This window comes from Ornithodoros turicata, chromosome 1 (assembly GCF_037126465.1).
Source record: "Ornithodoros turicata isolate Travis chromosome 1, ASM3712646v1, whole genome shotgun sequence".
NCBI classification, from domain to species: Eukaryota; Metazoa; Arthropoda; class Arachnida; order Ixodida; family Argasidae; genus Ornithodoros; species Ornithodoros turicata.
Window position 1 is genome coordinate 184,592,265 of NC_088201.1, and position 19,474 is coordinate 184,611,738.

A 19,474-nucleotide genomic window follows, 5' to 3' on the forward strand; every position below is an offset into this window, starting at 1 on the left:
GCAAATACCTACCTAGGCCTGTGAGTTTGCTGACTAGAAAGCCAACGACGGCTACTGCGAAACTCGAAACAAGACCGTGATGACAAGACGCAAAGTTACTGCGTGTCCCGCGCTGCCGGGCACACGGACGGGCCCCAGAACTAGGAGTACTGTACGTCCTTACAGGCACGGGAGGAACCATGAGGCCATTGCGTACCAAAAATACTGGGGGATTCCGGCTATGCTGTCCTGACGACAAGCATGTCGGCCGCCCCGTCACCGGGACAACAGCGCGTGGCTGTTTATGACGTCCCTAAAATAGTAATAGTGAATAAAAAAAACTACAATAACGCGTACAGGTCTCATGTTCCACGCCACAGGTCGAACGGTCCATCACCGAAGCGTTGGGCGCCAGCTGTGGGAAGCCTTCCGGTTAACCCACCAGCCACGCCCGTTCATCCAACCCGCGCAAGGAACGCAGACACAAGTTCGAACAATTAAAGGGTTTATCTCATACCTTCAAACGGCACAAGCAAAGGCTTTCCCCCAAGAAGAAGAGCGACCTTCCCAGGTCCGCGAACACAGCTTAAATGATAAGCTCTTCGGGTATCCGCCCCCCTAATCTACGCGCAAGCGAAACGCGCCATCTGTCTATCGCGACACCTGTCGACGACAGCACAAAACAAATCCCACAAACTAGTTCAGAAAATAACGGGAAGGGGGATAGATGCGTGGCTTTTAGCTAGGAGAAAAAAGCATTACGATTGAGTTCTCTGCCTGCCTCACAGATAGAACGGAGGTGCCTAACTGTGCTCCTCATGATAACTTTGTCCCCTCTCTGTTGAAAGATGAAAGTCACTGAAAAGGCTAGCCTGCTGCAGGAGTCGAACCCACATCTTCTGGATTGCCGGTCCAGGGCTCCCTGGACCGGCAATCCAGAAGATGTGGGTTCGACTCCTGCAGCTGGCTAGCCTTTTCAGCTACTTTCATCTTTCATCGTTAATTTCTTAGGCAAATTGAGGCTTTGTATGTATTTGTCCCTTCTATGTTGTTACAGCTTCAGAACATCAGTTCTTTCATGCCCCTCTCTGTTTGCGAGTAGCAGTGACGTCCCCGTGCACGTCGCGCGCTGGTTGTTCCTATCCGTGCGTGCCCACCATTTTCTGTCTTCCGAGTAAGCTGCCTTGGCCTAGGGAACAAGAGTAGTGCTGGCAGGATTCCTAATAATTTAGCAATGAAATTACTTCATAAAGTAACTGCTAGGGGGACAGATCCGCGACTTTACACAGGGGAAAAAGCATCACGATTCAGTTCTGTGCCTGACTCTCGGATGGAATGGATGTGTTGTTCTGCGCTCCTCGTGACTGTTTCTGAGGCGATCAGTAGGCTGATTTCTTGCGTGCTTCGTTTTGTTGTTAGCTATTGAGGGTGCCCCTTGTTAGCATATTTTGTTCCTTCTGCCACAAACATTTGCATTCCTCTCTCTCCTTGCTTGTTCAGAGCTGTCCTAACCTACCCTGACCTGTGATGATGACGTCACACCTGGCGTCCCAGGATGTCCAGAACTGGTGGTGGTGGTCACGAGGACGGAGGCATCACCTGATGTGATCCTTGCAATTAGCTAGTTACCGTTCTCCCCGACCATCGACCAAGAGAGGGTCAGCGGCGTTCCGCTGAACATTCCACTTTCTCTGAGTTGATATTGTTCATTTTAATTGAAATTGTTTCTCTCCACTCTATTTCTATCTATTTTTATCTTTTATGAGCACGAGTATCAGGAAACATGCAGAGTGGTCTGAGCACGAGTTATATAATTTTAATAGATCCATAATAGGATTACCCGAGAAATGTCATCATGACGTTGGTACACAGACTGAAACCGAAACAAATCCGAAAAGGGGGGGGGGGGGGCTGTGTTCCACGGATGGGCACTTCTTTGCTTCCTCCTACTGAAAGAAAAGTAGGACTGAAGGTCGTGTCCCTTTCAGGGTCCACCGAAATCAACTCAAGATCGTGGCTTTCGGGCATGACCTTGTCCGCTTCAGCTTCGAGCATAGTTCAACTCTGCCAAATTGGTGGCGCTGTCGAATGCTATGACGTCATATGTTTACAAACAGGGAGGGGTATATTACTGTGGGAGGCACTAATCACCTTTAATTCCTAATAGACCTCTACCTGTTTGTAAAGAAATGACGTCATAGTGTTCGACAGCGCCACGAGTTTGGTAGAGTTCAACTACGTTCAAAGCTAGTGGCGAAGAAGCACGTGCCCCAAAGCATCTGTGACGTCACAGCAACGCATACGGTGACAAGGTCACTGCCCGGACAGAACACCATCTCCCGCGGACGTCCGAAATAGATCCGAATGTCAAAATCCAGAAGTGTACGCCTATGGGACTTTCCTGGGATATTTATGGAGGGACCTCTGTTGCTCTTATATTTTTAATAAAAACGTGTAGGTCATAAAAAACGCACTGCAGACTGTGGAACCCAAGGGCTCTCCAGTCTGTCGAAAAATTCCCAAGACGTTCCTCTGTCCTAGGGTCAAAGTATAGGATCAAAAGTATGCAACTAGAATAACGTACTAGTCTGCAGAGTAGATTCACCGGCGTCGCTACTCATTCCATTTTGTCAGGTGTTACACGTTATCCATGTCATTCCGTTTCCATTATAGTCTTTATTATGGGCATTGCCAGTGTGGTCCTTAGTCTTGTGTAGTCGGTATCCACAGGTGTGTCCCTTCCACACTATTTGTACACGTAGCGATGATAACAAGTACTTGACATGGAGCTTTCTCGAAAATCGCGCGCCATACGGCCTTCAAACGGTGACACTTTGATTGTCGAAATATGGTTTATAGGCACCTAATATATACGAAGAGCAGCCCATGCATTCTTCTGCGGTAAGGCATGACTCATGAGAAAGCGCAGCAGGGCTTCGATTGATATGTCTACAACCGCGAAGGTCACGGCCGCCCTCTGCTTATTTTCCGGTGCGCGCCAAGTGTCGGACGCTTAAGGACGCAAGTTCTGCGAAGCTCAAAGTGCTTCACAATTTCGGAATGAATAGCTGACCATTGTTACTCTCACGGCACATTCGACTGGCGGATTTGGAGCGCCTTTTACGGTGGTGAAAGCAAGTTTCATTGGTTCACACCCTCTGTATCACACCCTCTGTTTCATTGGTTCACACACCAAGTACTCCTTAGACCTAGCAATAGCAAATGTTGAATAGCTAGCCGAGCTGCCTGATCTCCATGAGGTTTTCCATCAGGCTCTTGACTGGAGCGCGACTGTTCAGGGGTGCATTCGGATTTGGTCTCTCGGTGTCAGACTTTTCTGCTCTGTAGCCGATTTGTGCGTTTGCTCCAGATTGACTAGTCAAATACGCCATCAGGATGCCTAGAACTCCTGAGTAAGCATCCAGTCACGGACAGAAATATTATGTCCGCATTTCATTGTTCCATGAGCTGCTGAATTTCTCCACTGCTACTGTGATATTTTAGCTGGTCACAGAAAAGCGCCCCACCCCTCCTCTATTACAGTGCCCTTCCTATTTGTTTTTGTCTTTGGCTGTAGCAGGTTGTGTGAAAAATACCTTTCACTTACGCGCAAGACGAATAATGTTGGGTGGTCTGTAACCCGGATCAAACTTCTAAAACCAGCACAGGCTCTGGAACCCCCTTAACACCTTCAGAGCCCTCGTAAGAGAAAGAGTGCTTGTCACTCTCTAAAGAATGGCCGAAGATGAGTGATGGACCACGCCAGATTACCACGTCAGACCGAGCTGATGTTCCAAGCCCTTGCTGTTTCACGTCTTACTCATTTTACATGGCACTTCAGCAGCAGTCAGCACACAGTTAGCAGTTCACAGGCAGCACACAGCAGCAGTTCACAGGCAGCAGTCAGCGCTGCCTTCAACAGAGTTCTGTTGAAGGCAGCGCTGACTGCCGAAACGTTTCGCGTTGAGAATTCTATCAGGTGTTCTGACCGTTTTCTTGCAAACGTATCACGCCATATAGTCGCGCTTTCAACATATTGGGTCTGCTATTACTTCAGGCTTCAGCACGAAGCGTGATCGGAACTTACGCAGGAAACAGTTTACAGCGAAGCAATATTCCTTCCCACTAGACAGAAGCCCGAGCGAAATCCGACTAGTAGTTAACTGAAACTAGAAGAAATGTCATCAATCAAGCTTCTATTTGCTGAGACAAGACACCTTAGCAACGCTAACACTGTTTCTGGCTCTAATAATTCATTTGCGTGTGCACGAAAGAACATTCATCGCTTTGGTGGCAAATTATCTGGACTCCACGAGCATGACCAGATCGGGAGGGGGACGAGTGGATGGGCAGTGTCGCTTCCATAACACGATACCAGTTGATCATCGTGCTCATGTCGGAATACGCCTTCACTGGCTAGCTGAGCAGGACATAGCGCGTTCAAGCTGAAACCGTTTATTATGTATGTTAGGGGGTGCAAAAAAAAAGGAAAAACGCAGGTTTTTCATGGTTTTTAATAATATGACAGCATATGGTTTGATGGTCCACTGCAGATTCCTCACCGAACTGATCCCAATGACAATACAACGTGCTACACACGTACTATGCCTCTGGGGCTCCGAAAAGGCGCCATTTACACCCACGTCATTGAGTTCCAAGACCTTGCGCAGCAGACGTAAGGGACAAAGCTATGTGTGCACCATCATTGCAATGTCGAATTCTAGCGCGAAAAAAAGCACATCTATGTCCTAAACACTAAGTGTTGTGTACAACTACAACTGCACGAAACCAACCAAGAACAATACCAGCACCAACAGCTAAATATATGTCCTCACCTCCCGAGAGAGTCTTGGAAACGACAAAAATAAAATAGTGCTTTGACCATATTTAACTAAACCAGCATATGTAGAATATATTTTGGTCGGCAACTCACAGTGCGACGATGTCCCACTAATAGCGAGTACAGTTGGTAGTTTTCGTGCAGTGTAGTGTATGTAGGTAGTACAGTTTGGGGCAAAAGTTTACGGAACACCGGGGTGTCGCATTTCGCTGTTGAGACGACACCCTAGCAGCCAAAAGGAGCAGACACACATACTGAAAGGTTGACAGAATAGCCGGTCACCCGTTCCTTGTTCGATCTCTTCCTAATATGTAACAGGGGGCCGCTCAGATGAAGAAACGTGCCAGTGCCGTGTTCCGTAAACTTTTGTCCCAAGCTGTACATGGTTGGATAGTAGACGTCTAAACATGGTCTGAATTCATACTTTAGGGCTAAGTTTAAATTTAGGCGTACTTTTATACTCCTATCCGATATATAAACGTCTAGTAAAAGAGGTCTATGAGATGTCTCAGAGACGTTCAAAACTAAATGTCTATTTTCCCACATCATCTGGCATGTCCCACGTACACCATATACTAGACATGCCTCAGACATTCAGGTCTCCTAACCCATTATCCCATTTTCGGCGCCTCCGGTCCTGTGGATACGTGTCCAAAGCCTACAAATGGCTTTGTACCTGCCGTGCAATGGACTCCTCGGTACGGCAGGTGCCAGTACACTTAATTATAACAATTATTTTCTTCAGCTGCGAATTCCGCAGCCGAATTACGTAACACCATATGAGGCATGTGTAATGTCTTTATAAGCTCTCTTATGATGGTAACAGCCAATGGAATGCAATAGCCAAACTGATATGCACCATAAGGAATCATGACTATATCTGACAACAGAGGAGATACATTGATAACATAAAAGTCATACTATATAACAAATTAAGCATTTTTTCTAAATAACTCACAAATGAAGACAAGTTCGGTTCGGCTAGCTTGTCTGTTGCACACACTTATGGTTTTTCACCATAACCATTGCATACCAAGGAGCACGCCAATATTGGTCCATTATTGGACCCATATGGGCTGCCAATATAGGACCAATATGGGGAATGCAACCAGGCTCCATATTGGACCAATATCGGTTGCCGATATTGGCAAGCTCATTCTGCGCCAATATTTTCGGGATAACGCCAACGGGGTGTCCGTGTAATAATAAAGCATTATCCGGTTTAATATCCTCCACTGATATTTATTTTCTATTCTTTTTGATTTCTGGACACCTTCTTGATTGATTGAAAGAAAGAAAAAAATGGGGATTGTATGGACACCTTCTTATTTATCCCCGTTGCATAGCATTACAAAAACGAGACCGTATCGCCCGAAACACCAAGAACAGGTGCTATGCCCATCTTGCCGAAGGACCCAGGCAGTCGTATTGCCAACTGTAGAATGGGACAAGCGAAAACTTGTCCACATTGCATATCAAAAATAGTACTGCTCTCACCCTAAACGAAAAGCAGGATCAACTAGTGCTGGCAGGCAGTCCCACGGAACTGCCAATGTCAAACATTCCTCAGGAGCCTTCGGTGGGATCGCGATAGAGTATGCACCAAAGCGCTGCGAGAGTACAAAGGTGCGAAACACGTTCGTGACGGTGACGGACATACGCCTCAGTAAATCACATTGCCTGCAGTAACTTGAAAGCACCTAACTTTACAGAAGAGCCATCCCTTCGCATTAAACACTGCATTTTTTTTACATGACCTGTCGCAAGTCCGTTATCAATAGAGGAACCAGCCACAGATCAGCCCGTATGAAACGCCTGATCCGACTGTCGCGCAAGCACATTAGTTGTAGGACGCGTGATTTTTCTCAAATGGCCACGCTCTCAGTCGGTTCGACCGATTGGCATTGCCATCGCGAAGCAAGATGGCAGGTGCTTCCAGAAAGTGGAAAGTTCATGGAGGTACGAAAGCAAGGAGGGGGCCAAAAGTCTAGTTGCCCATGGGACTCCTCTGGCGGTCGCTCGCGTAAGTGTGTTGCCAAATGCTGACGTCATCGCCCTGACTGCCCCGACGAGCAGACGCTTTCGCTGCACCTGCACGGTTCGCGTTGCGAAGTGTTGTGCAACTCCAACAGCAGAGATACATGGTCCTCAACCGCAACTATGGTTACCTGTTCCTGCCCTGTATGTCACAGTCGATCTTCCGGGCGCAGCACAGAAGGTGTAATCACGATTCATGAGTAAGTTTTCTGACATCCACGCTCGAAATGCGCGACGTTTGAGAAGTGTATTCGCGAACTTCTATGACTGACAACCTGAAACTGGTTTCGGAAAACGTAGCAATTGTTATGTAGTACCTCTTGGGTTTCCTGTTGCTTTTGTTCCTTGTTGTTCCTGTTGTATTTGTAGATACAAATATAAAAATGAGCAAATGCTCCATTGCAGCACGTGCGGCATATGTTTACAGTTTAAGCGCGCCACAATCCCAGCTGTGGACGGCCGTTTCAAGCTTCTAGGCTCTCATCGGGACAGCGTAGGGAAGTGACACGCTCTTGGGTCGGCACAAACACTGTGTTTCTGCCAGACATCAATGTTCCAGGGTCTTAGCAACACCTCTGGAGGCCACAGTGCAAAGCCAGCAAGTACAGATACAAATATAAAAATGAGCAAATGCTCCATGGCTGCACGTGAGGCATATGTTTACAGTTCAAGCGCGCCACAATCCCAGCTGTGGACGGCCGTTTCGAGCTTCTTGGCTCTCATCGGCACAGCGTAGGAATGTGGCACGCCAATGAGAGCCAAGAAGCTCGAAACGGCCGTCCACAGCTGGGATTGTGGCGCGCTTGAAGTGTAAACATATATTTATATTTATATATATATATATGAAATAAATGGGAGACAGGAGACGAAAGTGGGGGAAGTAACAAAAAAGGGGTTTATTAAAACTTAAAAATTATACAAGTTAGGGAGGATGTCTACGTTACGGCGGAAGCTCCGCCTTCTTCGGGACGAAAGAGCTAAATGTGGCCACGAGGTTAATAAGGGGCTTGAGAATGACGTGTTTGGCTGGGGGAAATTCCCGCCACCTGGCGGTTGTCAATTGGGGAAATTCCAGAGCGCTTTTATGTCAGGTCCAGGAGTGGGGTCATGGTCCTTGTGGGTCAGTGGGGATTTTGATCCGGCTGAAACGAGAAAAGGCAACAGGGTGTTATCTGGGTTGTTAAACTTCTTATTGTTGACAGCATGCCAGGGTCCTCGTTAATGGCCGATCGAAATTTGTAAATTACGTTGGATTCCCGTTGTTCCCGGGAGCGGTCGGAGATAAAGTTCGACTGGAGAATAAAAACTGAGGCTTCGTTGATTGAATGTTCTGGTTGTTTGAAATGGCGTGAGACTGGAAGATTGGGTTTCTTGGTAACATCCGATCGGTGATTGTTGAATCTAATTCGGAAAGAAGTTTTGTCTGACCCACGTATTGGGCCCGGGATGTGTTGCATTGGATTAGATAGATAACGTTGCATGAGTTACAGTCTACGTCTGCGTTGATCTTGACGGTAAAGTTGGAATTCGTACTTCTGACCGTTTGTTCGGTCTGCATTAACTTGCAAATCTGTTATCTTCTGCCATTACATGGATGACAGCCCGTCGGGGGGCTAGTCGGTTCGCCTACTTCAGAGGGGACCAAGCTATCTTGTAAGTTACGTGTACGTCTGTAGGCGACACGTGGTGGATTAGGAAATACGTTTTTCGTGCGTTCTGACTGGAGAAGGATACTGTGGTGGCTGCTAAGTATGTTGTTAATGGTTGGGATATTTCCGGCGAATGTTACAGCTAAGTTCACAGCATTACTTTCTGATTTGTTTTGTCTTTTCTCGAGTAAGCTTGGACGGTTTGCCTTGCGAGCTCTGTTGAGAGCATCTTGAACTAGGTCGGGCGGATACTGACGACCGACAAAGGTTTGTTGCAGCTGTTCTAAATTTCTGTGCAGATCGTCGTCATTCGAGCAGATTCTCCTATACCGAAGAGCTTAGTTGTAGGGAATGGCCAGTTTCGTATGGAAGCTCCGCCTTCTTCGGGACGAAAGAGCTAAATGTGGCCACGAGACTGATAAGGGGCTTGAGAGATGACGTGTTCGGTTGGGGGAAATTCCCGCCACCTGGCGGTTGGCAATTGGGGAAATTCCAGAGCGCTTTTGTGTCAGGTCCAGGAGTGGGGTCATCGTCCTTGTGCAGTACTTGTCATTCCATAGTTGTCATCCTCGCCACACAAAACTGGCCATTCCCTACAGTTAAGCTCTTCGGTATAGGAGAATCTGCTCGAATGACGACGATCTGGACAGAAATTTAGAACAGCTGCAACAAACCTTTGTCGGTCGTCAATATCCGCCCGATCTAGTTCAAGATGCTCTCAACAGAGCTCGCAAGGCAAACCGTCTAAGCTTACTCGAGGAAATACAAAACAAACCAGGAAGTAATGCTGTGAACTTAACTGTAACATTCGCCGGAAATATCCCAACCATTAACAACATACTTAGCCGCCACCACAGTATCATTTTCCAGTCAGAACGCACGAAAAACATATTTCCTAATCCACCACGTGTCGCCTACAGACGTACACGTAACATACAAGATAGCTTGGTCCGCTCTAAAGTATGCGAACCGACTAGCCCCCGACGGGCTGTCATCCATGTAATGGCAGGAGATGCCAGATTTGCAAGTTAATGCAGACCGAACAAACGGTCAGAAGTACGAATTCCAACTTTACCGTCAAGATCAACGCAGACGTAGACTAACTCATGCAACGTTATCTATCTAATCCAATGCAACACATCCCGGGCCCAATACGTGGGTCAGACAAAACTTCTTTCCGAATTAGATTCAACAATCACCGATCGGATGTTACCAAGAAACCCAATCTTCCAGTCTCACGCCATTTCAAACACCCAGAACATTCAATCAACGAAGCCTCAGTTTTTATTCTCCAGTCGAACTTTATCTCCGACCGCTCCCGGGAACAACGGGAATCCTCCCTAATTTACAAATTCCGATCGGCCATTAACGAGGACCCTGGCATGCTGTCAACAATCAGAAGTTTAACAACCTAGATAAGACCCTGTTGCCTTTTCTCGTTTCAGCCGGACCAAAATCCCCACTGACCCACAAGGACGATGACCCCACTCCTGGACCTGACACAAAAGCGCTCTGGAATTTCCCCAATTGACAACCGCCAGGTGGCGGGAATTTTCCCCAGCCGAACACGTCATTCTCAAGCCCCTTATCAGCCTCATGGCCACATGTAGCTCTTTCGTCCCGAAGAAGGCGGAGCTTCCGCCGTAACGTAGACATCCTCCCTAACTTGTATAATTTTTAAGTTTTAGTAATCCCCTTTTTTGTTACTTCCCCTACTTTCGTCTTCTGTCTCCCATTTATTTCAACTATAATTACGTAGCCGTCCGATCCAACTCCAACTTTTCAAGAGATATTGATATATATATATATATATATATATATTCGCAATGCAATTCGCAATGCTAAGCGGAGGAAACTAGTCAGGGACAACGTTAATACTCCAGCTACGCTTGAACCCAGCGTGTCAGCTCAGGACTGTGACAATATAAGTAATGCAGGTACAACTAATACTCCATCGCAAAATCATCATCTGCTTGCTAGAAAAACAGGTCCCACCCCAGCAGCCTCACCTGCGGAGATGCTACCTCATAAGTCCCATAACGTCGTTAATTTATCGTCCCACGAACTTACCGATTCGGAAATCTCACTACTCAGCCGCGGCCTCTCATTCTGCCCCGCTAACAACAAGCTAATGAATACCAACTTTATCAGGACTTAGATAATTTCGCCCGCCGTCTACGTCTGAAGGAATACTTTCATGACAAACTTAAGTCAGATTCCAACCCATTTAAACCGCTATCCAACTTTACGCCACAGGCTAACCGTGAAAAGGCTCTGGACATGTACATCCGTGCAGTTCAACAAGATATCATTAACGCTTACAATAAATCATGCAACAGCAAATCAAAGCCAAATCTAACGCCGGCTGAGCAGCGCAGCCTTTCTGACCTTCGGGACCGCAGGACATAGTCATTAAAAAAGCTGATAAAAGTGGTGCTATCGTAGTGATGGACAAAGAAAATTACATTAACGAAGGCATCCGGCAGTTATCGTGCGCATCGTTCTACAAACTCCTCGAGGCTGACCCTACAGAGGAAATTACGGCTCATATTATCCGCAGTCTAAAAGACCTTAAAGCAAGTAAAAAGATAGATTCCACCCTATACGATTATCTACTCCCCAAAGACCCCGCAGCGGGCAGGTTCTATATGCTCCCTAAAATTCATAAACCTGGAAATCCAGTGCCCCCAATAGTTTCATGCAACGGTACAGCTACCGAGAACATTTCAAGCTTTGTTGACCACCTTCTTAAAGATATACCTCCTAAACTGCCATCCTACATTAAGGACACCAATCACTTTCTTCAAGTTTTAAGTGAATGTCAGCCTCCTTCTTCCAGTTTGCTAGTCACGCTAGACGTTTCCTCGCTATATACTAACATCCCCCACGAAGATGGCATTGCTGCAGCTGAAAGGGCATTTTCAAAATATTCTGATACTGCATAGGATCCTTGTGTCCTATGCACATTTCTCAATCTTATTCTGAAAAATAACAATTTCGAATTTGACGGTAAGCACTACTTGCAAGTTCATGGCACGGCTATGGGTACAAAAATGGCACCTAACTATGCAAATATTTTTATGGGAGCTCTAGAGGAGGAATTTCTGTCTAAGCGCCTAAAGAAGCCCACGCTTTACAAGCGGTTCCTCGACGACATCTTCATGGTGTGGCCACACTCAGAAGATGACCTAATCACATTTATCAGCGACTTTAACAAAGCACATCCGGCCATCAAGTTCACGCATTCTTATTCCCCTCTAACTGTTAAGTTTCTCGATGTCCAAATAAAGTTAACCAACGGGGTCTTGTCCACAAACCTGTTCCGTAAGCCTACGGGCTCTCAACAGTATCTAGCATTTAACAGTTGTCACCCGCGTCATACTAAACTTGCCATCCCTTACAGCCAAGCACTTCGATACCGGCGCATCTGTTCCAGTGACGATGACTTGGACGGAAATCTAGCTGAACTTAGGGAAACATTCAGACCGCAAAGCAGATCGCAAAGCCCTGTTCCAAGACCACAAACGGGTGTTAGATAATGGTTCCGTAAACCTCATCTTAACATTTAGCAGCAATATTCCAAGCGTTAACAATATACTAAACCGTCACCATAGTATCCTTCTCCAATCGGAGCGCATGGGACAAATTTTTCCTCAGCCACCGCGGGTAACCTACAGGCGCGCGCGCAACCTGCACGATAATCTAGTTAGCTCTAAGGTTAGCAAAGTAGCGCATCCAGGGAACGGCTGTCACCCATGCGATGGTCGCAGGTGTCAAATATGCAAATTAATGCAAAGCACCCAAGTACTTAAAATTACTAATTCAAAATTTTCCGTCAAAATTAATGGTGACTTCGACTGTAATTCATCTAATGTCATTTATGACATTCAGTGCGGCATGTGCCGAGCACAATATGTTGGTCAGACTAAAACATCATTTCGGATCAGGTTCAACAACCACCGATCTGACGTTAAAAAGCCAAACCTCCCGGTCTCTCGCCATTTCAAGCAACCAGGTCATTCACTAAATAATGTGTCACTTTTTATTCTCCAGTCAAATTTTAGCTCAGATCGGTGCAGGGAACAACGCGAATCTTATCTCATTTACAAATTCCAATCAATCATTAACGAAGATCTGGGAGCACTTTCAACGGTAAGCAATCTGGTCGCCTAGATGAGCTACACTTTCTTCCTTTTCGTTTCCTTTCTGTTTTTCTTTTCCTCTTCTTTTTTTTTTCAGTAAAGTTTGAAGCAGCGCCCATCCTGCCTGGAATGTTCCCCAAAGCGGACAGTGACCTACGGCGAATGACATCACCACCCGGACTTGACCTTCTGGAATATTCCCGAATCTGACTCATTGACAAGCGCCTGTGGTGTGCCCGTACCGATTATGACGTCATGTACCAAACCTATTTAAGTAATGTGTAACCAGCTACGCGTCTTTTGTCCTGACGAAGACAGTGCCACTGTCGAAACGTCGACCCCTTGCCCATTTTACTTTTTAACGTCTCCCTATGTAATAAACTAGTGTTTGTACCTCCCCGAAAATCTGTTTCCGCGTCTTTTTTTGAACTTATATATATATATATATATATATATATATTCAACATCCTGGTCGTTCGAACCTAAATTTTGTAGTATATATATATATATATATATATATATATATATATCTTGAAAAGTTGGAGTTGGATCGGACGGCTACGTAATTATAGTTGAAATAAATGGGAGACAGAAGACAAAAGTAGGGGAAGTAACAAAAAAAGGGTTTATTAAAACTTAAAAATCATGAAAGTTAGGGAGAATGTCTACGTTACGGCGGAAGCTCCGCCTTCTTCGGGACAAAAGAGCTAAAATGCTCATAGCTCTTTTAGCTCTTTTGTCCCGAAGAAGGCGGAGCTTCCGCCGTAACGTAGACATTCTCCCTAACTTTCATGATTTTTAAGTTTTAATAAACCCTTTTTTTGTTACTTCCCCTACTTTTGTCTTCTGTCTCCCATTTATTTCAACTATATATATATATATATATAAGCAGGAAAAATCAGAAGACGACAAAGAGCTTACAGGAAAACACAAAGGGGAGTTTATTAACACATATAGGGATAGGGGTCGACGTTTCGGCAGTCAGCGCTGCCTTCGACGGGACTGGGGTTTGGTGACAAGAACAAGCTTTATATATGGGAGAGGGTTATGTACAAGGGAAAGAGAGCAGCGCATGCGCTTTTGTCATGACTAACATAGGTTGGTGACTAAGTGAAAGGGGAATGACCGGGTCTGTGCAGCAGGACCTTGAGGAAATACCCGTGAGCCTGAAAAAGAGACAAAAGAGTGTATGTATTGTGCTGGATTAGGAATGCAGGTTGCGAATAGTAGAAAGGATTCCTGGATCTTCGTTTATCTGACACTGGAATTTATGAATGAGATAAGACTCGCGCTGTTCCCTGAGCCGCTGGGAAAGAAAGCCTGACTGCAGGATGAAAATAGATATATTGGTGATTGAGTGTCCTGGTTTACTGAAATGGCGCGACACTGGCAGGTTAGGTTTCTTCGCGACGTCAGATTTGTGGTTATTGAATCGCGTTCTAAATGAAGTAGCTGTCTGTCCGATATATTGGGCGTTGCATTCATTACATTGAAGAAGATAGACAACATTGGAAGAATTACAGTTAAAGTCGCCATTAATGTTGACCCGATAATTAGAATTGGTACTATCTGCAGAGTTAGCGGCTTGCATTGATTTACAAATTTGGCATCTAGTTGCATTACAAGGGTGGCAACCAATGTTATTTTCTGGAAGTTTGTTAATTTTGGCATTTACTAGTCTGTCTTGGATGTTCCGCGCCCGGCGATAACTTACGCGCGGTGGCTGTGAGAATATTTCCTTCATCCGATCAGATTGTGAAAGAATTGTGTAGTGGCGGTTGAGTATCCGGCTAATGTTAGGAACGCTGCCATTGAATGTGACAGTGAGATCTACTGCAGAATTTCCATTGGCTCGAGGAGATCTTTGGAGCAATTGTTGGCGATCTGTGGATCTTGCTCTGGCTATAGCGTCTTTAACAAGTTTGTCCGGGTATTCACGATCAATGAAGGTTTGTTCTAGTCGTTGGAGATGGTTGTCTAGTTCGGCATCGTTAGTGCATATTCTGCGGTAGCGCAATGCCTGACTATAAGGTATGGCTAACTTAGTATGCCTTGGATGGCAACTGCGGAACGATAAGTATTGCTGAGCATCTGTAGGCTTCCGGTATAAGTTGGTTGAGATGCCGCCGTTTTGTAACTTGACTTCCACATCCAAGAAGGTAACAGTGGAGGCGGAGTAGTGGGAGGTAAATTGAATGTTAGGGTGAATTTGGTTGAACCGGTTGATGAACGTGAGAAGGTCACTTTCAGAATGAGGCCATATGATAAAAATATCATCTAAAAATCTCTTGTACACAAGTGGTTTCAACACGGAACATTCGAGAAATGTTTCCTCCAGGGATGCCATGAAGATATTTGCATAGTTGGGGGCCATTCTCGTGCCCATAGCTGTCCCGTTAACTTGCAGATAGTGCTTGTTATCAAATTGGAGTTATTGGAGGTCAAAATCTGTGTTAGCAGTTCGGTGAGGACAGCAGGATCATACGGCTGGTCAGGTTGATTTTTGTATGCTGAAACGGCCGCTGCTATACCATCTGCGTGGGGAATATTAGTGTAAAGGGACGTGACGTCTAACGTTGCCAAAAGACAGCTTGAGGGAACGGTTACTTGCGATACAGTTTGAAGGAAATGGTTGGTATCTTTGACGTAGGAAGGTAATTTAGGGGGGATAGATTTGAGAACGTGATCGACGAAGGACGATATATTTTCTGTAGCGGTACCGTTACTGGACACAATTGGTCTTCCGGGATTGCCTGGTTTATGTATCTTAGGGAGCATGTAAAATCGGCCTGGTTTAGGGTCTTTAGGAAGTAAGTATTCATAGAGCGCATCGCCAATTTTCTTAGTGGTCTTTAACCGTTTTAGTGTTTTACATATATCTGCGGCAATTTCATTAGTGGGGTCGGATTCGAGAGGTTTGTAAAAGTCTGCACAATTAAGTTGACGGAGTCCTTCCGCCACGTAAGCTTGCTTATCCATTACGACTATGGCACCTCCTTTATCAGCCTGTTTGATGATGATACCTTCGTTGCTTTCTAGCGCGGACAAGCTTTGCTGTTCTGCTTTCGTAAGATTGTGCCGGAATTTCCGATTGTTTGAGCTTGCATAAGTACTGAGAATATCTTTCTGAACAGCTTTGATATACATATCAAGACTTTTATCTCGGTTCGGGTTGGGAGTAAAATCGGATTTTATACGGAAAGGATTTAGGTTTGATTGCGGTTTGTCGTAGAAGTATTCCGTAAGGCGTAGTCGCCGCGCAAAGTTGTCAAGATCCAGATGTAGCTGATATTCATCGATTTTACTGTTATTGGGACAAAACGATAATCCCTTCTCCAGTAGAGAGATTTCCGCGGGTGTAAGGTCACGGGAAGAAAGGTTAACTACGCTACATTTGGTTAGTGTGGGGATGTCGGGAGCAAACTGGCTGTTGCTGTCTAACGGGGTATCTGGACGAAGTTGTGAAGTATTGCTACGGGCTTCGGAATTAGGGGGTGCCGAATCTGTGGAAGTATTATGAGTTGGAGGGCAATCGATTTTGTCTCTAAATAATTTCTTTTGCTTTTGGAGCTTCAGGTGGATGTTTTTCTTTTGGAGGAATTTGTCTAACTCTGATCTATGAGAATGTGACAACGGGGTAGTGCTGTTAATGGCATCGGCGTCTTCGGATAGAGACTGGATAGTATCTTGGCAGTGAGAAATTAGAATTTTAGTTAGGTCTAAAGATGCTTTGTTAAGAATGGACAGCCATTGCACATTGCGTTCATGGTTCAAGGGGAAGGTTGATGTTTTGTGGATTTCTAGCCCACGCGGAATACTGTCGTTTTCATGATAAGTAGCCAAAGTATCACGATGGGAGGTGTAGCGTGCAACTTTATCCGCGATTTTTCTGAGTTTAAAGAACGTCTCAGTGCTACTGCTGACAATTTGTGGAGAGTGAATTGGTACTGACTCACCGGCTAGTCAATCCTGCTGCTTGGCTCGTGACGATTTCTCGGCACGTGTGGTTCTTTGTGTCCATGCTGCAGCCTCCTGGAGTGTCGGCCATACGGGGTCCGGCGTTCCAGTGCTTGCTGTACGTGTGGGTAGGCGACGGAGCAGCCGGGGTACCAGGGACCGCAGTCGGTGGGCGATCTGGGTGACTCCTTCGAAACTGGGGTGGAGGCCGTCAGCTGCAAGGACTCTGGTTGGGGGCTGTCGGTGGAAACCATGGTCCAGGAAATACAGGTCACGGGCACCTCGGCACAGGGTCATCAGTCGTTGGTTGAACGCAAATGCCCGGGGATTGCACTGGAATTCGCGTCGCCTGTCAAGATAAGGACGACGGCGGTTGTAGGATCTGGGTAAGATGAGGGTACATACCACAAGTTCGATGTTTCCCCGAGAGCGAATGTGGTCGATGAGTTGCACATAGCGACGGATGGCCATGTCGGGATCGGTGTCCGGCATGTCATTCGTCCCACAGTGCAACACCACGACACGAACACTTGCGGGCAGCTGGTCCACCTCTTCTTTGAAGTCTGCGATTCGGCCTCCGCTCTTGGACACGAACATTGTCGGGGCAGTACGGGATCTGGGGTCGAAGTGGAAACGGAGATATTTAGTTTGTGAGTCACCAAGTACAGCTATAACAGGAGCATAAAAAGGGTACTTCCTGATGGGCATCTTCGGTCCTCCTCTGTCGGTGGTCATCGTAGAAATAGATTAGAAGCTTAGGAGGGCGGTTGACCACGAGAATGAAATAAGCAGGAAAAATCAGAAGACGACAAAGAGCTTACAGGAAAACACAAAGGGGAGTTTATTAACACATATAGGGATAGGGGTCGACGTTTCGGCAGTCAGCGCTGCCTTCGACGGGACTGGGGTTTGGTGACAAGAACAAGCTTTATATATGGGAGAGGGTTATGTACAAGGGAAAGAGAGCAGCGCATGCGCTTTTGTCATGACTAACATAGGTTGGTGACTAAGTGAAAGGGGAATGACCGGGTCTGTGCAGCAGGACCTTGAGGAAATACCCGTGAGCCTGAAAAAGAGACAAAAGAGTGTATGTATTGTGCTGGATTAGGAATGCAGGTTGCGAATAGTAGAAAGGATTCCTGGATCTTCGTTTATCTGACACTGGAATTTATGAATGAGATAAGACTCGCGCTGTTCCCTGAGCCGCTGGGAAAGAAAGCCTGACTGCAGGATGAAAATAGATATATTGGTGATTGAGTGTCCTGGTTTACTGAAATGGCGCGACACTGGCAGGTTAGGTTTCTTCGCGACGTCAGATTTGTGGTTATTGAATCGCGTTCTAAATGAAGTAGCTGTCTGTCCGATATATTGGGCGTTGCATTCATTACATTGAAGAAGATAGACAACATTGGAAGAATTACAGTTAAAGTCGCCATTAATGTTGACCCGATAATTAGAATTGGTACTATCTGCAGAGTTAGCGGCTTGCATTGATTTACAAATTTGGCATCTAGTTGCATTACAAGGGTGGCAACCAATGTTATTTTCTGGAAGTTTGTTAATTTTGGCATTTACTAGTCTGTCTTGGATGTTCCGCGCCCGGCGATAACTTACGCGCGGTGGCTGTGAGAATATTTCCTTCATCCGATCAGATTGTGAAAGAATTGTGTAGTGGCGGTTGAGTATCCGGCTAATGTTAGGAACGCTGCCATTGAATGTGACAGTGAGATTTACTGCAGAATTTCCATTGGCTCGAGGAGATCTTTGGAGCAATTGTTGGCGATCTGTGGATCTTGCTCTGGCTATAGCGTCTTTAACAAGTTTGTCCGGGTATTCACGATCAATGAAGGTTTGTTCTAGTCGTTGGAGATGGTTGTCTAGTTCGGCATCGTTAGTGCATATTCTGCGGTAGCGCAATGCCTGACTATAAGGTATGGCTAACTTAGTATGCCTTGGATGGCAACTGCGGAACGATAAGTATTGCTGAGCATCTGTAGGCTTCCGGTATAAGTTGGTTGAGATGCCGCCGTTTTGTAACTTGACTTCCACATCCAAGAAGGTAACAGTGGAGGCGGAGTAGTGGGAGGTAAATTGAATGTTAGGGTGAATTTGGTTGAACCGGTTGATGAACGTGAGAAGGTCACTTTCAGAATGAGGCCATATGATAAAAATATCATCTAAAAATCTCTTGTACACAAGTGGTTTCAACACGGAACATTCGAGAAATGTTTCCTCCAGGGATGCCATGAAGATATTTGCATAGTTGGGGGCCATTCTCGTGCCCATAGCTGTCCCGTTAACTTGCAGATAGTGCTTGTTATCAAATTCAAAGTTATTGGAGGTCAAAATCAGTGTTAGCAGTTCGGTGAGGACAGCAGGATCATACGGCTGGTCAGGTTGATTTTTGTATGCTGAAACGGCCGCTGCTATACCATCTGCGTGGGGAATATTAGTGTAAAGGGACGTGACGTCTAACGTTGCCAAGAGACAGCTTGAGGGAACGGTTACTTGCGATACATCTACACCTAAGATACATAAACCCGGCAATCCCGGAAGACCAATTGTGTCCAGTAACGGTACCGCTACAGAAAATATATCGTCCTTCGTCGATCACGTTCTCAAATCTATCCCCCCTAAATTACCTTCCTACGTCAAAGATACCAACCATTTCCTTCAAACTGTATCGCAAGTAACCGTTCCCTCAAGCTGTCTCTTGGCAACGTTAGACGTCACGTCCCTTTACACTAATATTCCCCACGCAGATGGTATAGCAGCGGCCGTTTCAGCATACAAAAATCAACCTGACCAGCCGTATGATCCTGCTGTCCTCACCGAACTGCTAACACTGATTTTGACCTCCAATAACTTTG

At 45.9% G+C, this 19,474-nt stretch overlaps 2 protein-coding genes across 4 annotated transcripts in view; one reads left to right on the top strand and one right to left on the bottom strand.

Annotated features, from left to right (window-relative positions):
- LOC135373900 (uncharacterized) overlaps window positions 1-19,474 on the top strand; it is a 153,866-nt gene that overhangs the window by 42,367 nt on the left and 92,025 nt on the right. For both annotated transcript variants that reach the window (XM_064606944.1, XM_064606954.1), the window contains exon 4: window positions 4,533-4,654. In XM_064606944.1, the coding sequence (XP_064463014.1) occupies window positions 4,533-4,654 (122 nt within the window). The remainder of the gene's footprint in view (window positions 1-4,532; window positions 4,655-19,474) is intronic.
- On the bottom strand, window positions 13,571-17,849 carry LOC135373890 (uncharacterized). Of its 2 annotated transcripts, none has more exons than XR_010416650.1 (3): window positions 17,010-17,849; window positions 16,604-16,953; window positions 13,571-13,813 (listed from the first exon to the last, which is right to left on the bottom strand). XR_010416650.1 is itself a non-coding variant. In XM_064606931.1 (3 exons), the coding sequence occupies exons 1-2, from the start codon at window positions 17,337-17,339 to the stop codon at window positions 16,611-16,613; spliced, it is 657 nt and encodes a 218-aa protein (XP_064463001.1). In that variant the 5' UTR covers window positions 17,340-17,849; the 3' UTR covers window positions 13,571-13,813; window positions 16,604-16,610. The 2 variants fall into 2 exon arrangements, 1 of the variants encoding a protein (XP_064463001.1); XM_064606931.1 differs by having other exon boundaries at window positions 16,604-16,937.